Here is a 23,954-nt window from a genome sequence, read left to right as displayed (position 1 = left end):
CGTCCAAATAGATTTAAAATCTCAAAAATTTCCCGGGGGAGGCCCCCCGGACCCCCCCCCCCCCTCTGTGCTAGGGGCCCGGGCCAGAAAATTGGTACCAGGGCCCGAGATGGGATGTGGCGGGCCTGTCTACACCTATTTACTTCTCTGTCCCACTCATCACGTATTCACTCCCTCAAAATTATGGAGTCTACCACATTTATCTAATCGATCAACTTTCCGTCTGATTATCTCGTGAAAGATCAGGCTGCCGGTGGATATGAAAGAGCCTATTTTAATCAAAAGGAACCATCTTCATTATGCCATGGGCTCTCTTAGGCATGTATTCTTACGGGTCTCATGGCCTAGGTCACACTGGAGATAGTCCTTTTTGATTTAGAGACGTCCTTCAGATAACACGGTGCATCGTTCTCGTGTCCCGTGGCGTCGCCTTATTCGCTCGACCAATCAAAGGCCTCAAACGCTTAGGCTACCGGTGACATAACGATGAGTATAAGTGGCAGCTGGATCGGTACATCGTGGCACTTGAAATTTGACGACCCGAGAGGGTGCGTCTAAAAATTTCTTTTTTCTTCTTTCTTCCGTTTTTCTTTCTCTGTTGTAGTGAGTGAGTGGTAAACTTACAGTGTTGGTGAAAAAAATTTCGTGTGCGCAAGCGTATTTTTCCTCGTGCCTAAGGTCGTCTGGATTTTATATGTTTTCATGAGTTGCAAAATCTCTTTTGCCGGAATAATATTGATGATTATGAGCGGTATATTTGTACTTCGTCTCAGTCACGACAGCCCCTTACGGTCCTGTAAAAGGATGGGGGGGGGGGGGGGGGGGATAGGATGGGGCTCTCCATTTTTTGAGTAAGATAGCTCATTTTTGCGCAAAATAAGCGATTCTGGATAAGTAAAGCAAGTTCACTTTTACGGACAAGCCAATAAAATTTGTTGTGAGAGCGTTTGAATCCAAGATAGCCTCCGCCAGTTGTCAGCAAATTTTGCGATTCCATAGGGACGTAACCTTTGATGGATATTCATATGCAGTCAAAGGGAAATGGACAATCGACATTGGTTCACTACGGCGGCAACTTTTGGAATACTTTATAGCAAGAAAGGAGAGAAGAAATAATAGAGGAAGAAATAAAAATAAGAAAGGGTCACGATGTTACAGAAAATGAAATATGGAAAGGTGGAAAATTGGAAAATTGGAAAATTGGAAAGTGGTGGAAAATGTAATTCTGTGAAGCTTGATCCCAAAAATTGCTTAAAATTATTTTTCTCATAGATATTCTGATCCGGAAGCACTATCGAAGGAATGAGATTGCAGATATTTGGTTGTGAGACATGGATGACATGATCTTACCTTTTTTCTAAAGCAAAAAAATGGATAGAGGAGCCGAAACGCGTCGTATCACGTATAATTTACAGGCAAGTGAGCTATTTGGAAATTTTTACGATTCCTATAGTTCTATTTTGGATTTCTATATAGTATTCTTCCTCGGATTTCGTCAGATTTTTTCTTGGATTCCGTCGTGAAAATCGGGGTTAATACATGTGTTTCGCCGCATTGAATGGTAAGTGCAAATAAATGCATGAGAGAGAGAGAGAGTTCTCTATCGTATTCCACCATATGTCATCAACCAGAAACTTGACTGAGGGAAAAAAAACACTAATTAAAAAGGAAATTTGCGAGCGTGATGAAGACGTGTGGACTTGCGGACTGTCAAACTCTTGGCGAGAAGGCAGGGGAGCAGCGTGCTCTTGAAGAACAGATGTACGCCAGGAAGAGGTAATCTAAACATTTGTTGCATTTTCGCTAAATGTGAGTGCTGCTAGGTTTAAAGTATAAGTAAACTGTAGCAGGTTAAGAGAGGACACAGAAATTCAGGTACAGGAGAAACCTGAAACGAAAGTAGTGGGAAAACAGGAGACGGCGCCTTGTGAAAATAAGTAAGATTGTAAGAATGAGTAACTTTAACGCAAAAAAAGAAAGAAAAAGAAAGAAGATTTTGAAATATCTGAATAGTGAAGTTAGCGAGAAGTAAATATAAGATTCAGATTTAAGTGGAACCTTTTCTTCAATATTAAAAATGGGTTGTAGGTACATTTTTTTATGCACGTTGAATTAAATTGTCGAAGTGCTGAGAGGAAATTGTCAATTCCACAGTTAAAGAATTGAGGAACAGCCTTCGAAGTAAAATTGCACGCGCTCCTTCAGGCCTGTTTTCATGCACCACGCATTACGCGGACATGTTACATGTTCTTACACAATAGACCGGTAAGGCTGATAAATGCGGAGAGTATTTTTCTATTTTTGTCATTCTCTATCACTAATTTTTATTTTTGTTTTGGGAAACTTGTACTTAATATCTCGCTTATTTACAAGGAGTATTAAGAAATGTATATAGGTAATAACTGTGAAATGACTTACTAACTATTATATAGGGCTACTATTATTAACTATTAGGGCTTGACTATTATTAGCATATATCATTTCATCTACTGACTATTTATACAGGGTTGGCGGTGGACAGTGGCGTGGCGTGCTTTGCGATTTATCGATTGATCTGTCAATTAAACCTATGAAAAAAGATCGATTATCAGGGTGTTCGTAGCGAACACCTTAATAATCGATTCTTTACCATAGCTTCAAATGGCGAGATATCGATAATCGATCATTCACGCCACGCCACTGGCGGTGGACCAAGTGGATCGTATTTAGCAAAAAGGAACCAGCGGGATTACAGTGTTGTAAAATTGTTGCCTCTTCATAATTATCTAAAAAATCTCTCAGAATAGCAAAAATTGTTTTGCTTCCCACCGAAAAATTGTTAATTTTAAAGGAAAATAACCGTGTGCATTTTAATACTGTACATATACTGAGTATTTTTAAAAGGAAAGAAGGAGCTGCACAATTTTGAAAATACTGTAATCGCGCTGGTTCCTTTTTGCTAAATGCGATCCAAGTGATCCTATTTTAAGGACTATACAGGGTGATCCAGGGTTAAACGGCCAGACTGCAGGAGCGTGCTCAATGGGTCAAAATAAGGCTTGTGTGTTGTATAAAGTGTTTTTTCCGAAAGTGCACCCAGCCAGAGCTAAGCCCCCCCCCCCCCCCAAAAAAAAAAATCCGATAGTAAATCGTTTTTCCTGAATTTTGGCAACGATTGTAAACCAAATCTCATGATAATTTGTACACTCCTGAACTTTTATGCCCTGAATTTATAAATGATCTAAAATAAATCAAAATCTCAATTTAAAGAGGGGGTTGGGGATGTTTCGGCTCCTGCAGTCAGGCAGTTTAAGGCTGGATCACCCTGTATAATGTGGCATTATAGAGCCCTTTCAAGTATGTGTATATGTATGTTAACAGGTGCGCCAAGCCGGAAGGGCTCAATGAAGAAATATGGCCAAGATGAAAAATCAACGGTCCTGGACACACGTGCGACAAACAAAGAGAATAAAACGTAGTATTGTACATATTTACAATTAATACCGTTTTCAGACAAGATTTCGTCGTGAGTTTTGTCATCTACAGCATTAATTTTTTTTTTATATATTTTTTCAGCAACAGTTTAATTTTACAAGATGCCATATTGGCTTACAAAATAGACACTAAATAAAGGCAGAAATTATACTTTAGGCTTAAACAAAATTTACTGAGGAACGCTATCCTCCTCAATTGGACGTATTTCTGTCTAACGGAGCTATGTGCATTATGACGGGAGCCTTGTTATGCATGTATTCTTATGGGTCTCAGGGCTCATGTCTTAATGCACATAGTTCCGTTCGATAGAAATACGTCCAATTAAGACAGCATTAATTAGACATATTTTTGCCAAACGGAACTATGTGCATTATAGCGTGAGCCCTGTTATGCCTATATTCTTAAGAGTCTCGGAGCTCATGACTTAATGTAGATAGTTCCGTTTGGCAGAAATAGTCCAATCCTAAATGAGTCGGACGGAAATTATCTAGGTCCAGAGCGTCCTGTCCACGTCATTCAAAATTTTGCTCAGCTTGACAAAATCTGTTTCGCTAGCTGCGAAAATTGGTGGGAGGTTTTTTTTTTTTTTTGATTTAACAGTTTTAGATTGATCGGGCCTATCATTAGGTAGGTAATGTATGTTGTCATTGGGATTCATCCCGTTGCTAATGCTGGTGTTATTATTAGAAGATTTCTCACCCTGTTTTCCTTGAAGAATTTTTCGGGTGCTCAAGTATAGTGATGACTTCGCTAGTCACCGAGTTGCACGAAAGATGATGGAAGACTGATTAAGTTATTGACCGCTAAAAAAAATACCGTTTTACCGTGCGTCCTTTTTGCGACGTTATACACTAGCGCCTACAAACCTAACTGGGATACTTCACGCATTGCGCAATGCGTGAAGTATCCCAGTTAGGTTTGTAGGCGCCACGTGTCAATCTTCAGTGTTTTTTTTTTTTCTTCTTGATAGGGCTACATCTTGTGCTGTAGTTGTGTGGTTCCAAGAATCGGGCTGCTTGAGCTTGACTCCATCTTGAAAGTCGTCGATTCAACGACGCGCTCTCCCTGCTCATCCTCCTCGTCCTCTTGGCCCTCCGCGCGGATGGTGACCGTCTCCGACTCCTCCAATCCGAGGTGGATGAATTTCCGCTGGAACTCGCCGAGGGCACAGCAGTACATGACGCCCTTGTCCTGGTTCTTGGTGTCCCAGTCGAGCCACTCGTAGGCGCGACAGACGTCCTCGCAGAGGATGTCACCCTCGGCCACCTCACGGTAGGGGTTGTTGAGCCCGACCACGGCCACCCCCTCCCGCCGCTCCGGCCGGTAGAAGACCTTCCAGTAGTACTTCGGCACCGGCACGATCGGCCGACCGTCCTTCTCGCCCAGGTAGATCTCCACTTCGTTGTCGTTGATGTCCTTCAGCGCGATCACGCCGTGGGTCCCTGGAACATACGCAATGGAGATGTTGTGAGGGAGACTGGAGTGAGGAATTTGCGATTTGTCTGTTGATTCCTCTGTAAAAGTTGGCGAGAAACACGATGGTGTGATGGCCACCCTTATAAGGGAAAGGTCACCCTTCCTTCAGAGATGGATTCGACTCTCTATAAGAAGTAATTTTATAAAATTTAATATTTACTCTTATAAAGAATCAACTCGATCACTGGAGGAGCGATTAATGAGATGTATTTGACGAAATACTTCGTGATTCACCCTTGGAGTGAAAAACAAAGTATTTTGACAACTACAAATGCTAAAACAGTGTGGGAGAGCACATCAGCAAACTGATCAAAAATGAAAATTTAAAAATTCATACTTTTTACGCTTTTTACGATCGGGATTATTTTAAGTTAAGGAAGATAAGAAGTTTGGCGTTTTACAAATTTATTGATCAGAAAAAAGTTTAAGAATTTTTGAAAAAGTGAAATTGACGAATTTAAAAATATTGAAGTCGTCTAAAATGACAAGATATCAGAAAGAATAAAGAAAGGTCTTTCGACGATTCACCGAGATGTCCGGGGTTTCCAAGTTCCAAAAAATCGTAAGTCCAAAAATAGCCAAGGTAGAAAAACAAGAGAGAGCAGTAGGAGCTGAGTCCGAAGTAGGCAGGAGAATGAGATCCCGCCAGGACGAGGCTCCCGGCAGGAATAGCAGATTGAACCTCGATAAAAAGAGCGTTCGAGTTTGAAGTTTATCAAAAAAGTTAATGAGCGCAATTTAGATAAAGAGTTAAGCTCCTTATCTAAATATCTCAATGGTGCAACTGGTTTTCTCATAAATCAACTCCCAAGCTCAAAAAGAGCTCTCAAGTTGAGGCCAAAATGGAGGGGATATCCCACGCTATCCTGAGAGTCCACCTCTAGGTACATCAAGACAAACTCTCCATGCAAAGATAGGGAGCAAATACATTGACAGGGCTGCCACTTTATTCGGGGACTCTAAAACTGAGAACACGGCAACCCTGCTAATGTATTTGCTCCCTATCGTCGCATGGAGAGTTTGTCTTGATGTACCTAGATGAGGTGGACTCTCAGGATAGCGTGGGATATCCCCTCCATATTGGCCCCAACTTGAGAGCTTTTTTTGAGCTTGGGAGATGATTTCAGAGAAAACCAGTGGCACCATCGTGTTTCTCGCCAACTTTTGCATAAGAATCAACAGTCAAATCGCAAATTCCTCACACATGCAACATCTCCGCTATAGTGGGGGTAGTAGTGGTGGTAGTAGCATAGTGGAGTAAAAGTAAAACTTAAGGAAACATAATTACACAACAGGAACGAATTCCATGTACTGTAATTAAGATAACTGGAACTATAATTTTCAATTTTTCAAAAATACATGTTAAAGTTACTGAATTAGTCGAGATTTTAAGAACATAATTTGTATTCATAATTTGATGCCGTTCACATTTTTCATAGACTAGATGTAGATTCACAGTTCACAACTCGTGGGTACCGAGATCTTTGTGATAGTTTTGGTTTCAGTTGAATATTCTTCTTCAATGCGCAGTGCGTCGCCCCTTTCGTACCTTTCGGTTTATAGAACACAAAGAAATGTTTTCGACAAAATATGAGAAAGAGTTGACAGTATCAGCAAAACCCGACCATTTCTGTATTTCTGTGTGTTTTATCTATTTCATTGTCAACTGCCAAATTTCCCGATTCCGTGGAGGGGCCGATTTTGGCCCAAATCGCAATCTCTCCTTTTCTTCGGAAAATTTTAAAAAATCGATAGATTTCAGAAGTTTACCAAATGAATGTCAGTGAAAATCTCATAGAAAACCACTGGCTGACTCTTTGAACAGTGTAGGGAGAGGATTCTCTTTTGCCAAGTCAAAGAAAGGGGCGGATTCTTCAAGATTTCCTATGGTATGCAAATATAGTGGCTCATTCCTTTAATTTTAAGTCTGGACATGTAATTGAATTATAACCTAAATTTGTACGATACATAAATAAACAATATATTTAACGAGAAGAGTTGATAATTTTTTTCATTTGCACTTATGTTTTGGGCCCTCTACGCACGGGCGTACGAAGGTAGTATCAGCTGCTCCTCCCCCCCCCCCCCCCAGAAATTCTGGACGGTGGGAAAAAATCCTCGTCGATCGAGGATCTCTTTCAATGTCGGGTCTTTAATGAGCACACCGTGTTCACTCAGAGAACATCTTTTGAATTTTCATCATGGAAGACTCCAAATGCGTCCAAATAGATGAAAAACTAGGGGCCTGTGCCCGCTACTTTGCCACCAACCACTGGAAAAAACTACACGTAAAAAATTGTTAAACAATTATGCTCAAGTTATTTAAGAAATGAATGGATTGAAAAACCGACGGATGCACATGAAAACCAGGGTATCTATCTCTGATTGCAACGTTTTGCACCACTTTTTTCCTCTTTTTTTAACACCGTTTTTAAAAAGCTGCACATAGTTTTTTTGAAGCAGGGTTTCTACAATGTTCCTAAATGATCTCAAATGATCTCAACATCGAAAATTTCGACGTGATATTTTCGTTCATTCTATTTTCATTTTATTAAATCAAAATTAATTTTACGCAAATCAAGTTTCACAATCGCTGCATCGTTTAATCATCGTCCGATTTTCTGAATCGTTGCAATTAAAATACATATTTACCTTTTAAATGTGGTAAAAACCGGGCAGGGACCGTCAAAAGAAATAACACGTGGTTCTATCTATACTATAAGCTCCTAGACCTCCTAATTTTGCGAAACTGGTAACGCTTAGTTCCAGCGTTCTGCCGGGCCGATTTTCATGATTTTTGCGGCTATCTATGGGCAATTGTCTCTAGATAAGCCAACTCTTTTCAAATTTTCAAAATATGGCCCAGGTTTTTTTATGTTACGTAGTAAAGTTGCGAATTCTCCCATTTAAACAATGTAAATTTATACTTTTTGTCATAGTTCGTTTGAGCGTTCTACCGCCGCCGATTTCCATGATTTTTGCGTAAATCGACAGGTAATAGGCCCTAGATGAGCCCGCTGTAATCAGATTTTAAAAAAAGGACCCAGGTTTTTTTAAAATCACGTTATAAAAGTGAGTGAGTTTATAGAATGCTCCGGTACTGCTACCGCTATGCGCGGGAGGATGCGCGGTGGTCGAGGAGGTTGCGCAGTAGCTGTGTAGCCTGCGGCGCATCAGCTCTACACTTATCTACACAAGATTCGCACCAAAATCCCCATATAGAGCGGTGACCGAGTCGTCTAAGACGTCGAATGCGTCCACTTTGAACTCGGTGTAGGTTCGATCCCCGACTCATGGTATCTTAATTACTACCTGACTATCATTGTTCATTGTTTTACTACAATATTTCATCAAGCAGTTATTCCAAAACGCGTCCTTTTAATTTTAAAGTAATTTTAAGTAAAGTTTAAAATTAAAGTATACCTCATATCGTAATTTTTTAGGGGAAAAATAAAACTAACACTGATAGGAGGGTAAAAATAGGGCCGCGAAGCGGCCCATTGATGGCGCGGAGCGCCTTCAGGGGGTTGGGCCGCGTAGCGGCCAGGGGGCGTAGCCCCCTAGTAGTTTTATAGCGATTTTAGCGCCGCACAAGCCAGAGAATAAGGGAGTGCGGTCGAGTGTCGAGTCATCTTCACGGTGTGATGCGCCTTCAATCCAGCTAGCGGCAATGTGCCTATACCCGCAGTCGAATAGTTATCGCAAATAACTCTCGCATTGAGTTTAGTGCAATGCGAGAAGTATCCATGCAGTCTAGTAGGCGCTAAGATGCCGAGCGCACTGTTTTGCGTAACGCGTGAAGCATCTCGGCAGTCTTGCAGGCGCTGATGAAAGTTTGACGCTGACCACACCGTGTTTGGCGCGATTATTAAAACTCGCGTTAGGATAATCGCGGTATTGAACAATGGGGCTGAAAAGTCCCATGTTGTGTTTCGACGCCGCCGTATGATCATTCCAACGTTGCCCCGTCTCTTCCGATAAACGATTTTTTTCTCCGAAAAGTTAGGAAAGTTCTCTATGTTCGCTTTTTTAGATTGAATAAACCATCAAAGAAGGTACGAATTTAGGCCTTCTGATACATGGTTCTTGACCAGAATTTCACGTAGAACACGATTCGCGCATCGAAAACGACGGAATTCGACTTCTGACTAAGATATTAACGTTTTTATTGTTCATTGGTTACGGGAACTTTGAATTGCCTGGTTACAAGAAAAACAAAACCCTACGCGAGTGAAATTGCTCACTACAACGGCTTTAGCAGACTACTCAATCGAGCATTGTTTCTTTCCCACACTGTGTCGTTCAAAATATGTAAAATTTGAGCCGAGCGTCAAGATTGAGGCTGCTATATTTTCATATTACTGAGACTGTCATAGTGACGTTTGGCGTGTAATTTAACCCAAGTAAATTGCTCTTTCTTCCATGAGCAGAAAGGTTCAATTTATTTATATAAAAAAACGTTATTATCACAGTGAGGAGTTAATGTAGAGTTAGGATTTCGATCCCTCGATCGATATCCTCGTTGTCTATTGGTGTTCACACCGCAAGCCTGAGCATTCCAATGTCGCTAACCTTGCAAACATAAACGATCATCTAAACTAGTTTCACCTCTACTCCCATTAAACTATGAATTCCGAAAATTACCGTCGCAAAGTTTACTTTTTGCAAAGAATGTACCTAAGTTGCACAATCCCAGCAACATTGAAATGCTCTTAGTTCCCTTTTGCAAAATGCGATCCAATTGGTTGTTGCTGCAAAAAAATAGTTTCCCACAACCTGCTATACAATGCTCCAGTGACCATGTAAGTTGGCCCGAGCACTAACTTTTCGGGAAGAAAGCCTTTCCCCTACCTGGTTTCTCACTTAATATCCGCCCGAGTTTCGCGTATCTTCCGTTTCTCCTCATCGCAGCCTCCATCAAACTGCAATTGCCCGGAAACTAGGACCGCACATCTTATCTGATAAAATCGTTCGCCCTTTAGACCGATTCTGGGGGGTTAGGCTAGACTAGTCGATGAGTCAACTGTTGATCTAATTTCATTACGTGAACGTAGAAAAAAAACGGGGTAAAAAAGCACTAATGTGTGATCAATTTTCAAGGACAATTCTGTAATTTCTCCAACGATTTTAAATAGATTAAAACGCACGTAATATCCAAAATCTAAGCTCAGATTCGGATCCCTCGTGAAAAACTGATGCGATTTCATGCATCAAATAGAATAGCGTGAAGGAAAGAAGTTTAATGACGTAAAAGAACACTAATGTGTGATCAATTTTCAAGGACAATTCTGTAAATTCTCTTACGATTTTAAATAGATTAAAACGCGTAATATCCAAAATCTAAGCTCAGATTCGGATTTCTCGTGAAAAATTGATGAGATTTCATACATCATATGTTAGAATAGCGTGAAGGAAAAAGGTTTAACGACGCGTATAGATTCTGTCGTACTGCCCCTTTGAACTACGCCGCCGCGCGGGTCGCCCGAGTGAAACCGAACAGGGAAGCGCCAGCGCTAGCGTTCAGTTTCGTCGCGAGGAATTTCTCACGATAAATTCTTATTCTTCCTCCTCCGCTGACCCACTGAGCACTACCCATGTTGCCACGTTGCATTCATATGCTTGAATCAGTATGTCTACGTTACGTCTCTTTCCTTCACGCTATGCTCGGGTATGATACATGAAATTGTATCAATTTTTAACGAGGAATCCGAATCTGAACTTCGATTTTGGGTATCACGCGTTTTAAGTCAAATTTTCCAAATTCGAAAATCTGAAATGACTGACGTGGCTTAAAATGCCATCTCGGCTCCTGTTCGATGGATTTCCCTGAAATTCGGTGTCAGGGTATGATACATGAAATCGCATCGATTTTTTACGAGGAATCCGAATCTGAGCTTCGATTTTGGAGATCACGCGTTTTAAATCAAAATCTGTTAAAATTTAAAAAATTCAAAATTCGAAGATCCGAAATGGCTTAAAATGCTATCTCGGCCCCTGTTCGACGGATTTTTCTGAAATTCGGTGTCAGGCGGTATTTTTCGACGGGAAACTCGAATTTTTAGTCCATTTTTTAAAATTCCCAAATTCAAGATGGCGGACGTGGGCTAAAATGCTATCTCGGTTTCTGTTTGTTCGAGTCTTGTGAAATGCGGTATCGCACGGTATTTTTCAACGGAAAACTCGAATTTTTAGTCAATTTTTTAAAACTCTCAACTCCAAAATGTTGGGTGTGGCCTAAAATGAGCCCCGGTTCTGGCCTCCGTTTCTGTTCGTTAGAGCTTTGTGAACCGCAGGAGCAGGGGTACTTTTCGACGGGAAACTCGAATTTCTAGTCGATTTTTGAAAATTCTCAAATCCAAGATGGCTGACGTGGCCTAAAATGCTATGTCGGCTCCTGTTCGATGGATTTTTTTGAAACTCGGTGTCTGAGGGTACTTTTCGACCGGAAACTCGAATTTTTACTATGTTTAAAAATTCTCAAATCCAAGATGGCGGACGTGGCCTAAAATGCTATGTCGGCTCCTGTTCGATGGATTTATGGCGCCCCCTTACTACATGCCTACTCTTGTATTTCTGTACAGCCGCAAATTTAGGGTCAAGGGGCGCCTGACCGTCTATGGACCAGGTGGAGTTTTTGTCCTGAAAATTTACCTTTAGACAGCAATTCTCTTTATATTTTGTCTATAGTTTTTATGCCCCCCCCCTTTCTTGTGGACTCTCTTTTCACTTTTCTTGCCTCCTTTTTCCTTCCATTTCCCCCCTTCTTCCTTGCATTCACTGCCCAACCTTGTTTCCTTTTCCTTTTTTCCCCTTGTCCTTTCTTCCCTTTTTTTCCTTTTCCTTTCCCCCCCTTTTTTTACCTCTCTTCTTCTTTCGTGGCACCCCCCAAAGGCTGGCGCCCGTGTGCGCCGCACGCCCTGCACACGCCCTAAGTCCGGCCTGGAGCAGGCCCGCCACCGCCACATCCCACCTCGGGCCCTAGTACGAATTTTAAGATCCGGGCCCCATGACTGCCACCCCCCCCCCCCCGGCCCCCCTCCGGTGATACAACGGTGATACAACTGTCATCTATCCAAAAATTAACCGAATCCAGGCACGAAACTTTGCCTAGACGAATTTCTCTCATACTTAGAGTCGCGCCATCATTTCTTATTCATTATTCGCCACGGAACTCGGTGTCCATACCATCTCTTCAAAAGGCATCCCAGAAAGAAAATTAACTCAAGAATAATGATATTTACAGCAAAATTGGGCAACAAGGCGCGAAAAATCGCTTCCCTAGTTTGCCGTGCTAAGGAAAAACGCCGTATGATCCTTCAGACATTGCCACATTTCCTTAGGTAAAACACGACTTCCTCGATAAACTTATGAATATTTTTCTTCAAGTTTTTTAGATAATTTTGTTTGCAATTTCACCCAAAGTTCCTGAAAATCTCAGGAAAAAATATTCATAAAGTTCCTCAAAAATAAACATTTTAACGGAGGAAATGTGGCAACTCTCGAATGTTCATTCGGCGTTCTTCCTTAGCACGGCAGTAGTGGAGGTTGATCTAGTGCGGCAGGATGTTTCGTCCCGTCACCTCGCGTGAGCCCGTGAGCGTGATGAGCAGAGGAAAACAAAACGAAGGCATAGTTTCAGGAATCCCATCCTTCGCAAGCGGTCACTGGAGGTGACGGGAGGTGACGTGAGGTGACGGGAGGTGACGGGAGGTGACGGGAGGTGACGGGACATAACCTCTTTCTTGCCGCACGAGGTCGACTGACTTCCACCAGGGTTTGAATCACAGGGAGTACTCACCGGTGTAAACGTGGAGTTTTCCGGGGCGCTTGACGATGAGGTCCCTCAGAGCGTCCTCGAGTTTGACCCAGTTGCCCCCGTTGAAGGTCTGCCACTGGGGCGCGACGTTGACGTAGTAGAAGGTGGCCAGCTGCTCGGCGGCGTGGACGAAGTCGGCCTTGGGCGAGAAATGCCCGCGGGCGAGGAAATGGTCGTCGCGGCGGATGTACTCGTTGGCCAGGTCGGCCGAGCCCAGGAGAGCCGTCAGCCGCGCCAGCTGCCCCTTCCGCGTGTATAGGGCGTTCACGTCGATGTGCTCCTCGTCGAAGATGTCCGTCTTGAAGTTGATCCGCGGGACGCTGTGCTGTCGTCCGCGGATCCGCTCGTCCAGCTCGTGGCTCGCGTACACCGCCCGGTGCCGCTCCAGGTCGTAGCAGATCTCGATCAGCTTGATGAACCTCACTTCGCCCACCGGTTTCCGGCGGAAAGACGCCTTTTCTGGATTGAGAGCGTTTTCGCTTGTGGCACTCTTGTTATGAGGCCGTTTCCTGTCCCGCCGTTTGGCGTTTCCGGTGTGCTTGGAATCACTTCGGGCGAAGCCCGGACCGTTTCTTGGAAGACTGGCACTATTTCTGGGAAAATTGGAGTCATCTCTGGAAAGACTAGGGCCATTTCCGGTACGACTGGGGTCATTTCCAGAAAGACTGGGGTCATTTCCGGTAAGACTGGGGTCATTTCCGGTAAGACTGGGGTCATTTCCGGTAAGACTGGGGTCATGGGCATTTCCAGCAGAGTTGTGGCCGTTCCGAGCGAAAGCGGTATAGCTCCTGATGGAATTAGCACTATATTCGGAAAGGCTGAGGCCATTTCCGGTGGAGCTGGCGCCATCTCTAGTGAAGCTGGCGTCACCTCCGGAAAGGTTCGAACCAGTATAGGTATAGCTGGGTTCACCTTCAGTGTGAATGGTGGTACTTTCGATTAGACCTTCAATATTTCCGGTAAAGCTTACACTATTTCCGGCGGAGCTAGCTGCATTTTCGGCAGGGGTTACACTTCTTCCGATGAAGCCGCCGTCGTTCCCGTTAATGTTCGTAGTTCCACCGATGCGGATGTTGCTACTCGCAGTGAGGCTAGCACTGCTTTCAGTCAGTCTGACATCGTTTCCGGTGAAGCGTGCATCATGCGGCTTTAAGCTGTAACCGTCATCGAAACGGCTGGCGTCGCTTCCGGTTGCAAACATTTTCTTCATTAGTATCATTTTCATTCCGTCTCTGATGGGTGTCCGCTCTTCCTGTCTCATTCTAATGTTTGATGCATCACGCGTCACGCGACCGTTTGTACCACTCATGCTGTTTCCGGTTTTGAATGTGCCCAACGCGCGGATATTTTCAACTACAAGAGGAGCGAGTTTCCTGCTACCAGTGCTTCTAAAATTTAAAGGCAAGTCGAAGGCAACATCGTGGACTCCTTCTTGTATTCGCATCCGATAACCGGCGAACAAACTTAGGAGCTTCGAGTCACCTCCGCTCTCCTTTGCGGTAACGGACGTGTCAACTTCCGTATCCGTCGGTTCTTTTTCGGGCACGACTTTCAAGTTTCTCAGCTCAAAATCATTCTGAACTCCTCCATTCATAGTTGTCGACGCGGCTCCTCCCCGCTTACCAACTTTGAGTTTACCACTGAAATGATCGGGCTTCATGGTACGGAAACCATCTCCGGTTTCACCCATTCCCATTTCCATCTTCACTTCTGCCGTTTTCTCCTCATCCTCTTCTACTTCCACTCTGACTGCACGGACCTCATTTCCAGTTTCATCAGCTTCCGTTTCCTTACCCGATTCGCCTCCTCGAATGCCACTTCCACTTTCATCCACACTTACTTCTGTTTCCGCTTCAACCGCACGGACCCCATTTCCGGTTTCATCTGCGACCGTTTCCTTTTCCGGCTCGACTCCTTGAACGCCACGTCCACTTTCACCCACACTTACTTTTGTCTCCGCTTCGACAGCAAGGACCCCATTTCCGGTTTCATCTACGACCGTTTCCTTTTCCGGTTCGACTCCTTGAACGCCACGTCCACTTTCATCCACACTTACTTCTGTCTCCGCTTCGACCGCACGGACCCCATTTCCGGTTTCACCTGCGTCTGTTTCCATTCCCGATTCGACTACACGAACGCTGTCTCCACTTTCATTCACACTCACTTCTGTCTCCGCCTCAAGTTCACGGATCTCATTTCCGGTTTCATCCCGGCTCACTTCCGTCTCCGCTTCGATACCGTTTCCGGTTTCGTTTCGACCCGTTTCCGTCTCCTCCTCGTCCGAGTCGACGTCGTTGTCGAGACCCACGCCGTTTCCTCCATCATCTCCTTCACCGCCGACGCTGGGACTCTCTTCGGACTCATACTCGTAGCCTACGTGAAGAAGCGTGTAGTTCCCTTGCGAGCAGGTGGCTCCGGTTCGACGGAGGGTGGAACCGGGGTGCTTGGTGCAGCCGAGTTGGTTGATCCGGTAGGTGGCGTTGCCGTATACGACCGAGTTGTCCCGCTTGCAGACGACCCTGATGCCCCTCGGCTGGATCCGGCGCTCGGCGAAGCCGGACGGGCAGTACAGGAGGAACTCGGCGTTGGGCGCCAGGACGATGACGTCATCCTCTGTCGGGTAGAGGAGGGTTCCCGCGCTCTCGTTGATCATCAGCGACGGGATCGTGGCCAGGTCCCGGCTCAAGGATATGCGACATGAGTCCTCGGAGACTGAAACATGCGGAATTTTGAGATTAGCACACTGGAAAAACAAGCGGGAAAGTTCTAATACTGTCGTATTAGAAAAGCGCTCAGGTGTTAGTCAATGTATCTAGTGAAGAAAGGAAGTATACACTCCGTTGACTTGGCTGGGTAATGGAAATAAAACATCAGCTGATAGCAAACAAAGGTTACCAAGGAAACCGTAAACGCGTATTTTTGTTTCCCGAAAATGAGCTCACCGTTGAGCTCATCAGGCGCGTTTTTTTTAGGCTTCATTTGAGTTCAACGATCAATTTCGATAAGAATTACTCTACCGCTAAGAAATTTTCTTATAGACAAACGATCGAAACTACCTGCGCATTACGTTAAAAGCATAAAATACAGTTTTCACAGCTTTATTTATTTTAAAAATGGACCCCCCCCCCCCCAAAAAGCCTACACATCGATGAGCTGGTGCGCCATTTAAACGCATTAGCACTAGTATACTAGTTCTGAGAGGCAAGTCGAAATCAAAAAGCGCTGCCTATCGGCTGAGCGCCTAAAAAATACATTGGATCTAGAGCCCCGACTCTTAAAAACATCGACAAGAAAAAATACTCTTAATTCAATCGGATTTTTTATTAAATCAAGAACCAAGCCTCTTAATTTGAGCGGATTTCCTTTTGATTTAAGCAAAAATCTGATCGAATCAAGAGTATTTTTTCTTGTCAATGTTTGATGAAATTCGGCAATACCTGATCTAGCTTGGTTCCTTTCTGCTTGACGCGGTCCAAATGAAGATGGCTGAAGGCAATAGGAATTGAAGTTACCTTACTTGACTCTCTTAAGGTTTTCCTGCCCAAATTTCAAATGCTGCATTACACTGGAGAAAAAAAAAAACACATTGAATCTAGAGTCCCGACTCTTGAAAACATCGACAAGAAAAAATACTCTCGATTCAATCGGATTTTTGCTTAAATCAAGAACCAAGCCTCTTATTTTGAACGGATTTCTTTTTGATCTAAGCAAAAATCTGATTGAGTCAAGAGTATTTTTTCTTGTCAATGTTTTCAAGAGTCTGGACTCTAGATCCGATATGTTTTTTTCCCAATGCATGTCTGCAATAGAGTGGTCATGAGAGGCGGTTATAGAGTCGTGATAGGAATGGAGGAGCTGGCGCCACTTTTAAGTCACCGAATTCCATGGCTCCTGACCGGTGCCGGCTTACCATTTCGATACATAATCGATTTTTTTCCGATGTACGGGTGCCCAGCCGGCGAAAGGCCATCCTATGTAAACAAAGAGGCTAAGAATTATTATGTATTGGCTGTAGATTCTGAAAGAATAAAGACCAAAAAACTTAAAAAAAATCATCACGTTTCCTACATCGCCATTTTGGATCGAAAATGTATCGAAAAAGTGACCGAATCTGGGCGCACACCGGGCTTGGAACTCGTCGACCAGAACATGACCCCAGCGCACTTCATTATATTACGGCTCTACGATTTACGTACTCTGTATAGTAGGAGAATAAGGACTCGGCAATTTCTGAGGTAATTTTGGTTCTAATTGATATTATTTTCACAATATCTTTTGTCTCTTTAATTTTTTGTTGTTGTTTTCATAATTGCACTTATGCGTTTTATAAATACTAGTTTTTTTTAGTAAGTTTAATCTAAAACTATAAAGGAGAGGCCCCAATTTTGTACCCAATGTTTCAGCGACTTCCCGAAGGCGGATTTCCTTGAAACTTTGTACGCATTGGTGAAACCACTCACCAGCGGCCGCCACGATGATCTTGAACTTTGATTACATGGACATGAAGCAGTGGCATAGCGCTGCGCGAAGCGCAAGGGTAAGGTCTCAAGAGGAAACTCCTCAACACACGATCAATTTTATCGGCCTCTTGAACTGTTAACAACTCAGTGGCGTGGCGTGAATGATCGATTATCGATATCTCGCCATTTGAAGCTACGGTAAAGAATCGATTACTAAGGTGTTCGCTGCGAACACCCTGATAATCGATCTTTTTCTATAGGTTTGAGTGGCATATCAATCGATATATCGCAAAGCACACCACGCCACTGTAACAACTCTGCCCTGCTGAGGAAGAACGCCGTATGAGCCACCAAGCGTTGCCAAATTCCCTTCGAAATACCACGAAAATTTGTGAATGTTTCCCTCCCGATTTTTCAGAGGATTTAGTTCGTAATTTGATCTTATAAGTCTAAAAATGTCTTCTTCTTCTTCTTCTACTAACGACTAGGGCATGGCCCTGTTTGTCAAGCCTTCGAGTGCCGAGCACAAAATATTAAAAATATAGGTACTAATTATCTGTAAAGATTCGTCAAGTCAATAAAACAAATAGCAACAGGAACATTCAATCATCTTCAGGAGAAGAGAGCTAGCTTTGTGCCCATCTCTTAGGCGGTCGTCCAGGCAGTCTTTACCCTATGGGTTGTCCAGTCATACAAACTTTTGCCAGTCTCTCTTCATCCATTCTGTCAACGTGCTCCGAACACCGCCGAACTCCGCCTGTACTGTCTTCTATAGGGAGTGCTGCCGCATGCCGGTCCCAAGCCCGGGCTAAGGAGGAGGGCTCGGCGGTGAGGCTAGCAACCTGCCGCCGGTAAAAACACACAATCTGCTCAAAGAAGCAAAAAGAAGCCTAAAAATTTCAAGGAAAAATATTCATAACTTTCTTTAAAAACAAATATTTTGCGAGGAAATTTGGCAAAATTCGGTTGATCATACGGCGTTTTTACTCAGCACAGCAGAAATCAGAATTTGAGTACTACGGTGACTAAAACTAAGATACCTACTTCCTTAAATTAATGAATAATCTGAAAGCTAAATGAACACAGAATTTCTTCATTTTATTAATTGAATCGATTTATTTCATATAAGGCGTAGCGCCACAAACACGATTTCATGCGATCTGTACATAACGTAAATTCAAAAACTTTCTTGAGGCATTGAAGTTGAGTCGTTTCGCTACGTTAGATACAACTTCAAGTTTCAAGTTGGCAATAACAATCCATTATAACCCTATTTTTGAAATTTTGGCGCTTACATCAGCCGGAAAATAATGGGTTCGTTTATGAGATCAAGTAGGTAGTAATACATGAAAAGGACCTTAATAAATAGTTGCTGCTTTTCGGAGGGTTCTCAAACATTTTTTTTACTAACATCTTAAATGTTAAAAACTGTACTAGATCTTCTTGCCGTTCTTCAACGTTTCTTTAACCGAAATGTTACCTCTCACAAAAACCACTTAAAGAGTACTCAAAAATAGTTTTCTGAAACATGAATCCAGACAATTTCAAATATCGATGGCAAAAATTCGGAGCCGAACATGTCCGTTGCGGTGTTAAAAAATTTCGCTCCTTTTTTATTTTTTCGAAGAGGAACAAGTCAACTTCATGGCTTGAAATTCATACAGAATCTTCTTCTAAAAATGAAAGAAAAAAATCAAGAAATTTCTCAAAGAATTACACTGACAAGGGGAGTCTACGAAGTGACATCCTGGGATTGGGTTCATTTTGCTTGTACATGAAGAAGAGACAAATCTAAGGTTGACGTATTTTTTTTTAGCCGCCACCTCCCAACCGTTCTCGAGATATCGATTTTTAAAGTTACGATTTTTGCACGTTTCCGCGCGGAGTTCCGGCGAGTCAACTGAGCGCCGGCAAGCTGCACGAAGCGCGTTTCCTATCAGCGCTGCAGACCGGCCGTCCTTATCAACTGATCCGTGGCCGAGTGGTAGAGTGTTCGCCTACCGTTCCATCGATCGCGGGTTCGAATCCCGCTTCGTGCCGCAGCTCTTATGGTACGCCGCAATGCGTTTTAACAAGTTTTCTTTATTTTTATCACACACCAAGGGGTCCGCCCCCTGGCCGCTGCGCGGCCCAACCCCCGGGGCGAAAAGGCGCGCTTCGCGGCAAGCGAAATCATCGACATCGACCGTTGACGGTTACTGGGTAAATAATTTTAATTGAATGATAAAATGATGTTTCAAACAAAAATTTCCCACCACACTATATTCTTAATGACTTTTTCCTTACTCTGAATTTGCAACCGTCAACGGTCGATTTCGATGATTCCCCTCGCCGCGAAGCGCGCCTTTTCGCCCCGGGGGTTGGGCCGCGCAGCGGCCAGGGGGCGGACCCCTTGGTGTGTGATAAAAATAAAGATAACTTGTAAAAACGCATTGCGGCGTACCCTATAAGTTACGGCTCAAAGCGGGATTCGAACCCGCGATCTATGGAACGGAAGACGATCACTCTACCACTCGGCCACGGACCTGTTGATAAGGATGGCCGGTCTGCAGCGCTGATAGGAAACGCGCTTCGTGCAGCTTGCCGGCGCACAGTTGACTCGCCGGAACTCCGCGCGGAAACGTGCAAAAATCGCAACTTTAAAAATCGATATCTCGAGAACGGTTGGGAGGTGGCGGCTAAAAAAAAATACGTCAACCTTAGATTTTTCTCTTCTTCATGTACAAGCAAAATGAACCCAATCCCAGGATGTCACTTCGTAGACTCCCCTTGTGAGTAGCTTTCTAAAGCAAAAAGAAAGCATGGCAGGAAGTCTGCATTGTCGCAAACGGAGATACGTGCCCTGGTAAAAATTGGCAGTAGAATCTGTGTTCAAAAATACCATAGACCTAAAGCCGGCTGTAAGATTTTCAATAGCTTCTATAGCCGGCTGCACAATTTCTTATAGCCTTTTACAGCCGATGGCGATTGAGCAACAGCCAGGCGATAAAGTGTATGCTAAATGTTACTAATTACGGATGCTAGGACTTTATGAGTTTTTGGACTACCGCTATATTTTGGGGCAATAGTATCTTGATTAATTTTGCGCGGAAAGCTCCGTACTTTTGAAAGATGCCTGCCATTCCTAATATGTTGGAGCGCCTTCAAATTCGTATGATACTGTGCAATACCTCTGGTGTGAAATAGTTGCTTCAAGCGCCGTGACACGCTGCGGCGCGGCGGGCGGGCAGCCAGCGCGAAAAGCGCCTTAGCACCTACAAACCTAACAGGGATACTTCACGCATTGCGCAATGCGTGAAGTATCCCTGTTGGGTTTGTAGGCGCTGGTGCGCGCTTATCGCTGGCAGCACGCCGCTCCGCTCCGAGTTAGGCTCCAATTTATAATCTTGTGGAGTCAGCGTTTTTCAACTCATGATTTTGAAATGTTTGCACATCTTGTATGAATTATTCTCATTTTAATTGATGAAAAAAATACGTATTAAAGGAAAATGTAATGTTTGTTTTGTAAATTTTATGGTGGTTCCGTATCAAACTTAATGATTTCCAAAGCACACGAATTTCTACACAATTTCTTATAGCCTTTTATAGCCGATGGCGATAAAGTGTAAAGCCCGGCGATAGGAACTGTAGCCCGGCTGTATACTTTTTTATCGCTTTGTATAGCCCGGCTATATGATTTCTCCGCTTTCTACAGCCAGCTATATGATTTTCTATTACCTTCTTTAGCCGGCTATAAGAATTCCAATGGTATTTTGAAACGCAGCTCCTATCGCCAATTTTTACCGAGGTGGTTTCGCACATAAGTTCTAGCCCGGTTTAAAAACAACGTAGGTGCCATTATAGTTTCCCTATGCATACAAGTGTTTTTCCAGAAGAGCCAGAATTCATAGTTCCAAATTGCAAAATGCAGTCCATTGTATTAACTGTCGTTGCCAACAGAGTTGGTTTTTCTTATTTTATAAATGTTTTAAATGTCTCCTCGACAATAATTAATATTAAGAATAAAGGAAGCCTTGATGCTATACATTTCCTAAAAAAGGGGTATACTTATTACTCACATGGTGTCGAAGCTTTTCTGGTGGCCTGCCCCTGCACCCATCATCAGGGCATTGAAGTTCATAATTATGTGTGGTTACAAACAGCAAACTACCTCACACTACATACCGACGGTGTATGTCGGCAATCACCTAACTCGGTATGCGACGTGGCATGACTTCCTGTCACACTTTATTTTTTAAACGGAAAACTACCCCACGGCAATTTTTAAAAACTGCCGTGATTTTCCTTCTCTGTGCGAAGAAAAGTCTGCAAAAACTTCAAGGAATGATGTCCATTTGCTCTCCTTTAAAAAGTAAAATAGAGGTGGAGATTTTCAGACATGGCAAACGAGATATGTGATTGCGGACTTACGCCGTCGATACGCCATAAAAAAATTGAACATTCTATACCATAAAGAAGCGAACAAAAGAGGCAAAAAGCAAAAAATATGCAGAAACAATGCTATAATAAGCCCATTATCAATGATGATTTGAATCATCAATATGCGCAATAAATATACCCCTCTTTTAAAAAATGTATAGCATCGAGGTTTCCTTTTTATTTTTAATATTGTTAGATGCTACTCCTTAAATTATGTTCAAATATTCTCAACAATAATTCGTATGAGATACTTTGAAAATATCTAGTTCCGAGTATAGTGTTTACCTCTGCGGCCGAGGATGAAGGACTGGACATTGAGGACGCTCGAGGTTAGGAAATAGATAAGAGCCACGACGATGGTCATCTCGGCCAGGTGTTGGGCGTACCTCAGGATCCTCACGCAGAAGGGGCGAGGGCGTCGCTCCAGGTCTCAAAAACCACCTATCTTCAATGGAAACTCCACGTAGAATCGCGGTTTTTGCTCGCGGATGACCTGTCGAGCGTGGCCAGGCGTCGGTTTAAAAACCACCTAAGTTCAATGGAAACTGCCCGGGGAAACGCGGTTTTTGCTCGCGGATGACCTGTCGAGCGTGGCCAGGCGTCGGTTTAAAAACCACCTAAGTTCAATGGAAACTCCACGTAGAACCGCGGTTTCTGCTCGCGGATGACCTGTCGAGCGTGGCTAGGCGTCGGTTTAAAAACCACCTAAGTTCAATGGAAACTGCGCGGGGAAACGCGGTTTTCGCTCGCGGATGACCTAGCGAGCGTGGTCAGACATCGATTTAAAAACCACCTATGTTCAATCGAAACTCCGCCGAAAATCGCGGTTCTTGCTCGTGGATGACCTAGCGAGTGTGGTTAGACGTCGTGTCGCACCGAGCACCTCCCTCGCGGCGCTGATTTCACGCTGGACGCCCGTCACTAAAGACACTTGGACCGGATATCCACACGGAACTGCACATGAAATGCCACGCGTTTTCCAGAATTGAAAAACTGGATATAAGCGAGCGGGACAGTGCAAGTTAACGATTTTATCTGATTACACTTAGGGGACCGAGTTCGCGCGAGCTCAAGAACAGGAAAGGTTCAATGAACAGAACAGGAAAGGTTTAATAAATAGAACAGGAGAGATTTAATAAATAGAACAGGAAAGGTTTAATATGTAGAACAAGAAAGGTTTAATAAAAAGATCAGGAAAGGTTTAATAAATAGAACAGGAAAGGTTTAATATGTAGAACATGAAAGGTTTAATAAAAAGATCAGGAAAGGTTCAATAAATAGAACAGCGAGGGTTTTGTAAATACAGGGACAGGTGGAGGAATGAATTCATACATGAGGGAGAGGTATCAAGACAGGTATACGTAGAGGTATCAAGACAGGTATACGTAGAGGTATCAACACGTATACTAGTGGAGGCAAGCGCAAAAGTACAGGCACAGATTCAGGTGTGGATGTAAGTGCACGCGCGTGTATAGTTTAGGTTAAATGTTAACAATGAGAGTAGGTGATCAATGTGAACTTGATTTGTACCTTAGAATCAAAATTCCCTACTTATATTCTCCTGGAGTGGAAAGCACTCGACATTGATCGAGATTACGGATATTTTTTAACCTGATGTGTTTTTTAATATAATTAAATATCTAGTAAGTAGTATGAACTGTGTTGGTGCTGAGACTCATCGTTGACGGTTCAAATATCGTCCGTTCTCATAGTTGACAGTTTCTGTTTTGTCTATTCAATGAGTGCGGGATTAAATTTTGTAAATTTTTATATCGCCGTACCTGTACACTGTGCACGGGAGAGGAAGTAGAGGGGGTGAGGATGATAGGGCGGGGCGGAAACGTGGAGGGAGAGGTGTAGAAAGGATTTGAAAGAGAGCGAAGGTAGGGAAAGAGACGAAATATATCGGTAGGTATTGATGTCGCAGAGGAATCAGACGATTTGAGTTCGGGTTTGTGAGTTCAAGTAAGTGATCCTGATCCTTTCGTAGGAGACGTCTGCAGCAGGAATGACACAAAATTCACGGACGATGACAGTTTCCCGCAGTCTCGAGCGCAAAACTGACAAAATGACACGTTCATCACAGCCCTCTCTCGATAGGACAAACAATTTTCCGACATTCGGTAGACTAGGTCTCTCCTCCGAGTGAAATAACTCCCTCGTCAAAATAATTCCCCACACTAGATAGAGCGCTGCGTCCGGTGCCTAAGCGCCATACAGAGCAACTATAATTTAATGATAATGAGAAATATCGACGGTGCAAGTCGGCAATCACATAACTCGGTTTGCGACGTTGTAGACTTCCTGTC

At 43.4% G+C, this 23,954-nt stretch overlaps 1 protein-coding gene and 1 long non-coding RNA gene across 2 annotated transcripts; one reads left to right on the top strand and one right to left on the bottom strand.

Annotated features, from left to right (window-relative positions):
• The first annotated feature begins 276 nt into the window (after nt 1-276).
• On the top strand, nt 277-4,585 carry LOC109038508 (uncharacterized). The gene is made up of 3 exons (XR_002009597.2): nt 277-1,776; nt 3,361-3,505; nt 4,445-4,585. It is a non-coding gene; the product is annotated as an uncharacterized lncRNA (long non-coding RNA).
• On the bottom strand, nt 3,461-22,207 carry LOC109038507 (uncharacterized). Its single transcript, XM_019053573.2, has 3 exons — nt 21,931-22,207; nt 12,749-15,478; nt 3,461-4,916 (listed from the first exon to the last, which is right to left on the bottom strand). The coding sequence occupies exons 1-3, from the start codon at nt 22,007-22,009 to the stop codon at nt 4,447-4,449; spliced, it is 3,279 nt and encodes a 1,092-aa protein (XP_018909118.2). The 5' UTR covers nt 22,010-22,207; the 3' UTR covers nt 3,461-4,446.
• Between the last annotated feature and the right edge of the window lie 1,747 nt (nt 22,208-23,954).

The sequence above is a fragment of the Bemisia tabaci genome, chromosome 6 (genome assembly GCF_918797505.1).
Source record: "Bemisia tabaci chromosome 6, PGI_BMITA_v3".
NCBI lineage: Eukaryota > Metazoa > Arthropoda > Insecta > Hemiptera > Aleyrodidae > Bemisia > Bemisia tabaci.
The sequence above is the reverse complement of the archived record's forward strand: the minus strand, read 5'-3'. Positions and strand labels throughout refer to the sequence as shown.

Bases quoted from the DNA above. Each gene is read 5' to 3' on its own strand.
- LOC109038507 (XM_019053573.2), bottom strand. From the start codon at position 22,009: ATGACCATCGTCGTGGCTCTTATCTATTTCCTAACCTCGAGCGTCCTC. The intron at 15,479-21,930 runs GTAAACACTATA...CGCATGTTTCAG, and splicing joins CTTCATCCTCGGCCGCAGAG to TCTCCGAGGACTCATGTCGC. The intron at 4,917-12,748 runs GTGAGTACTCCC...CGTATGTTCCAG, and splicing joins AAAACTCCACGTTTACACCG to GGACCCACGGCGTGATCGCG.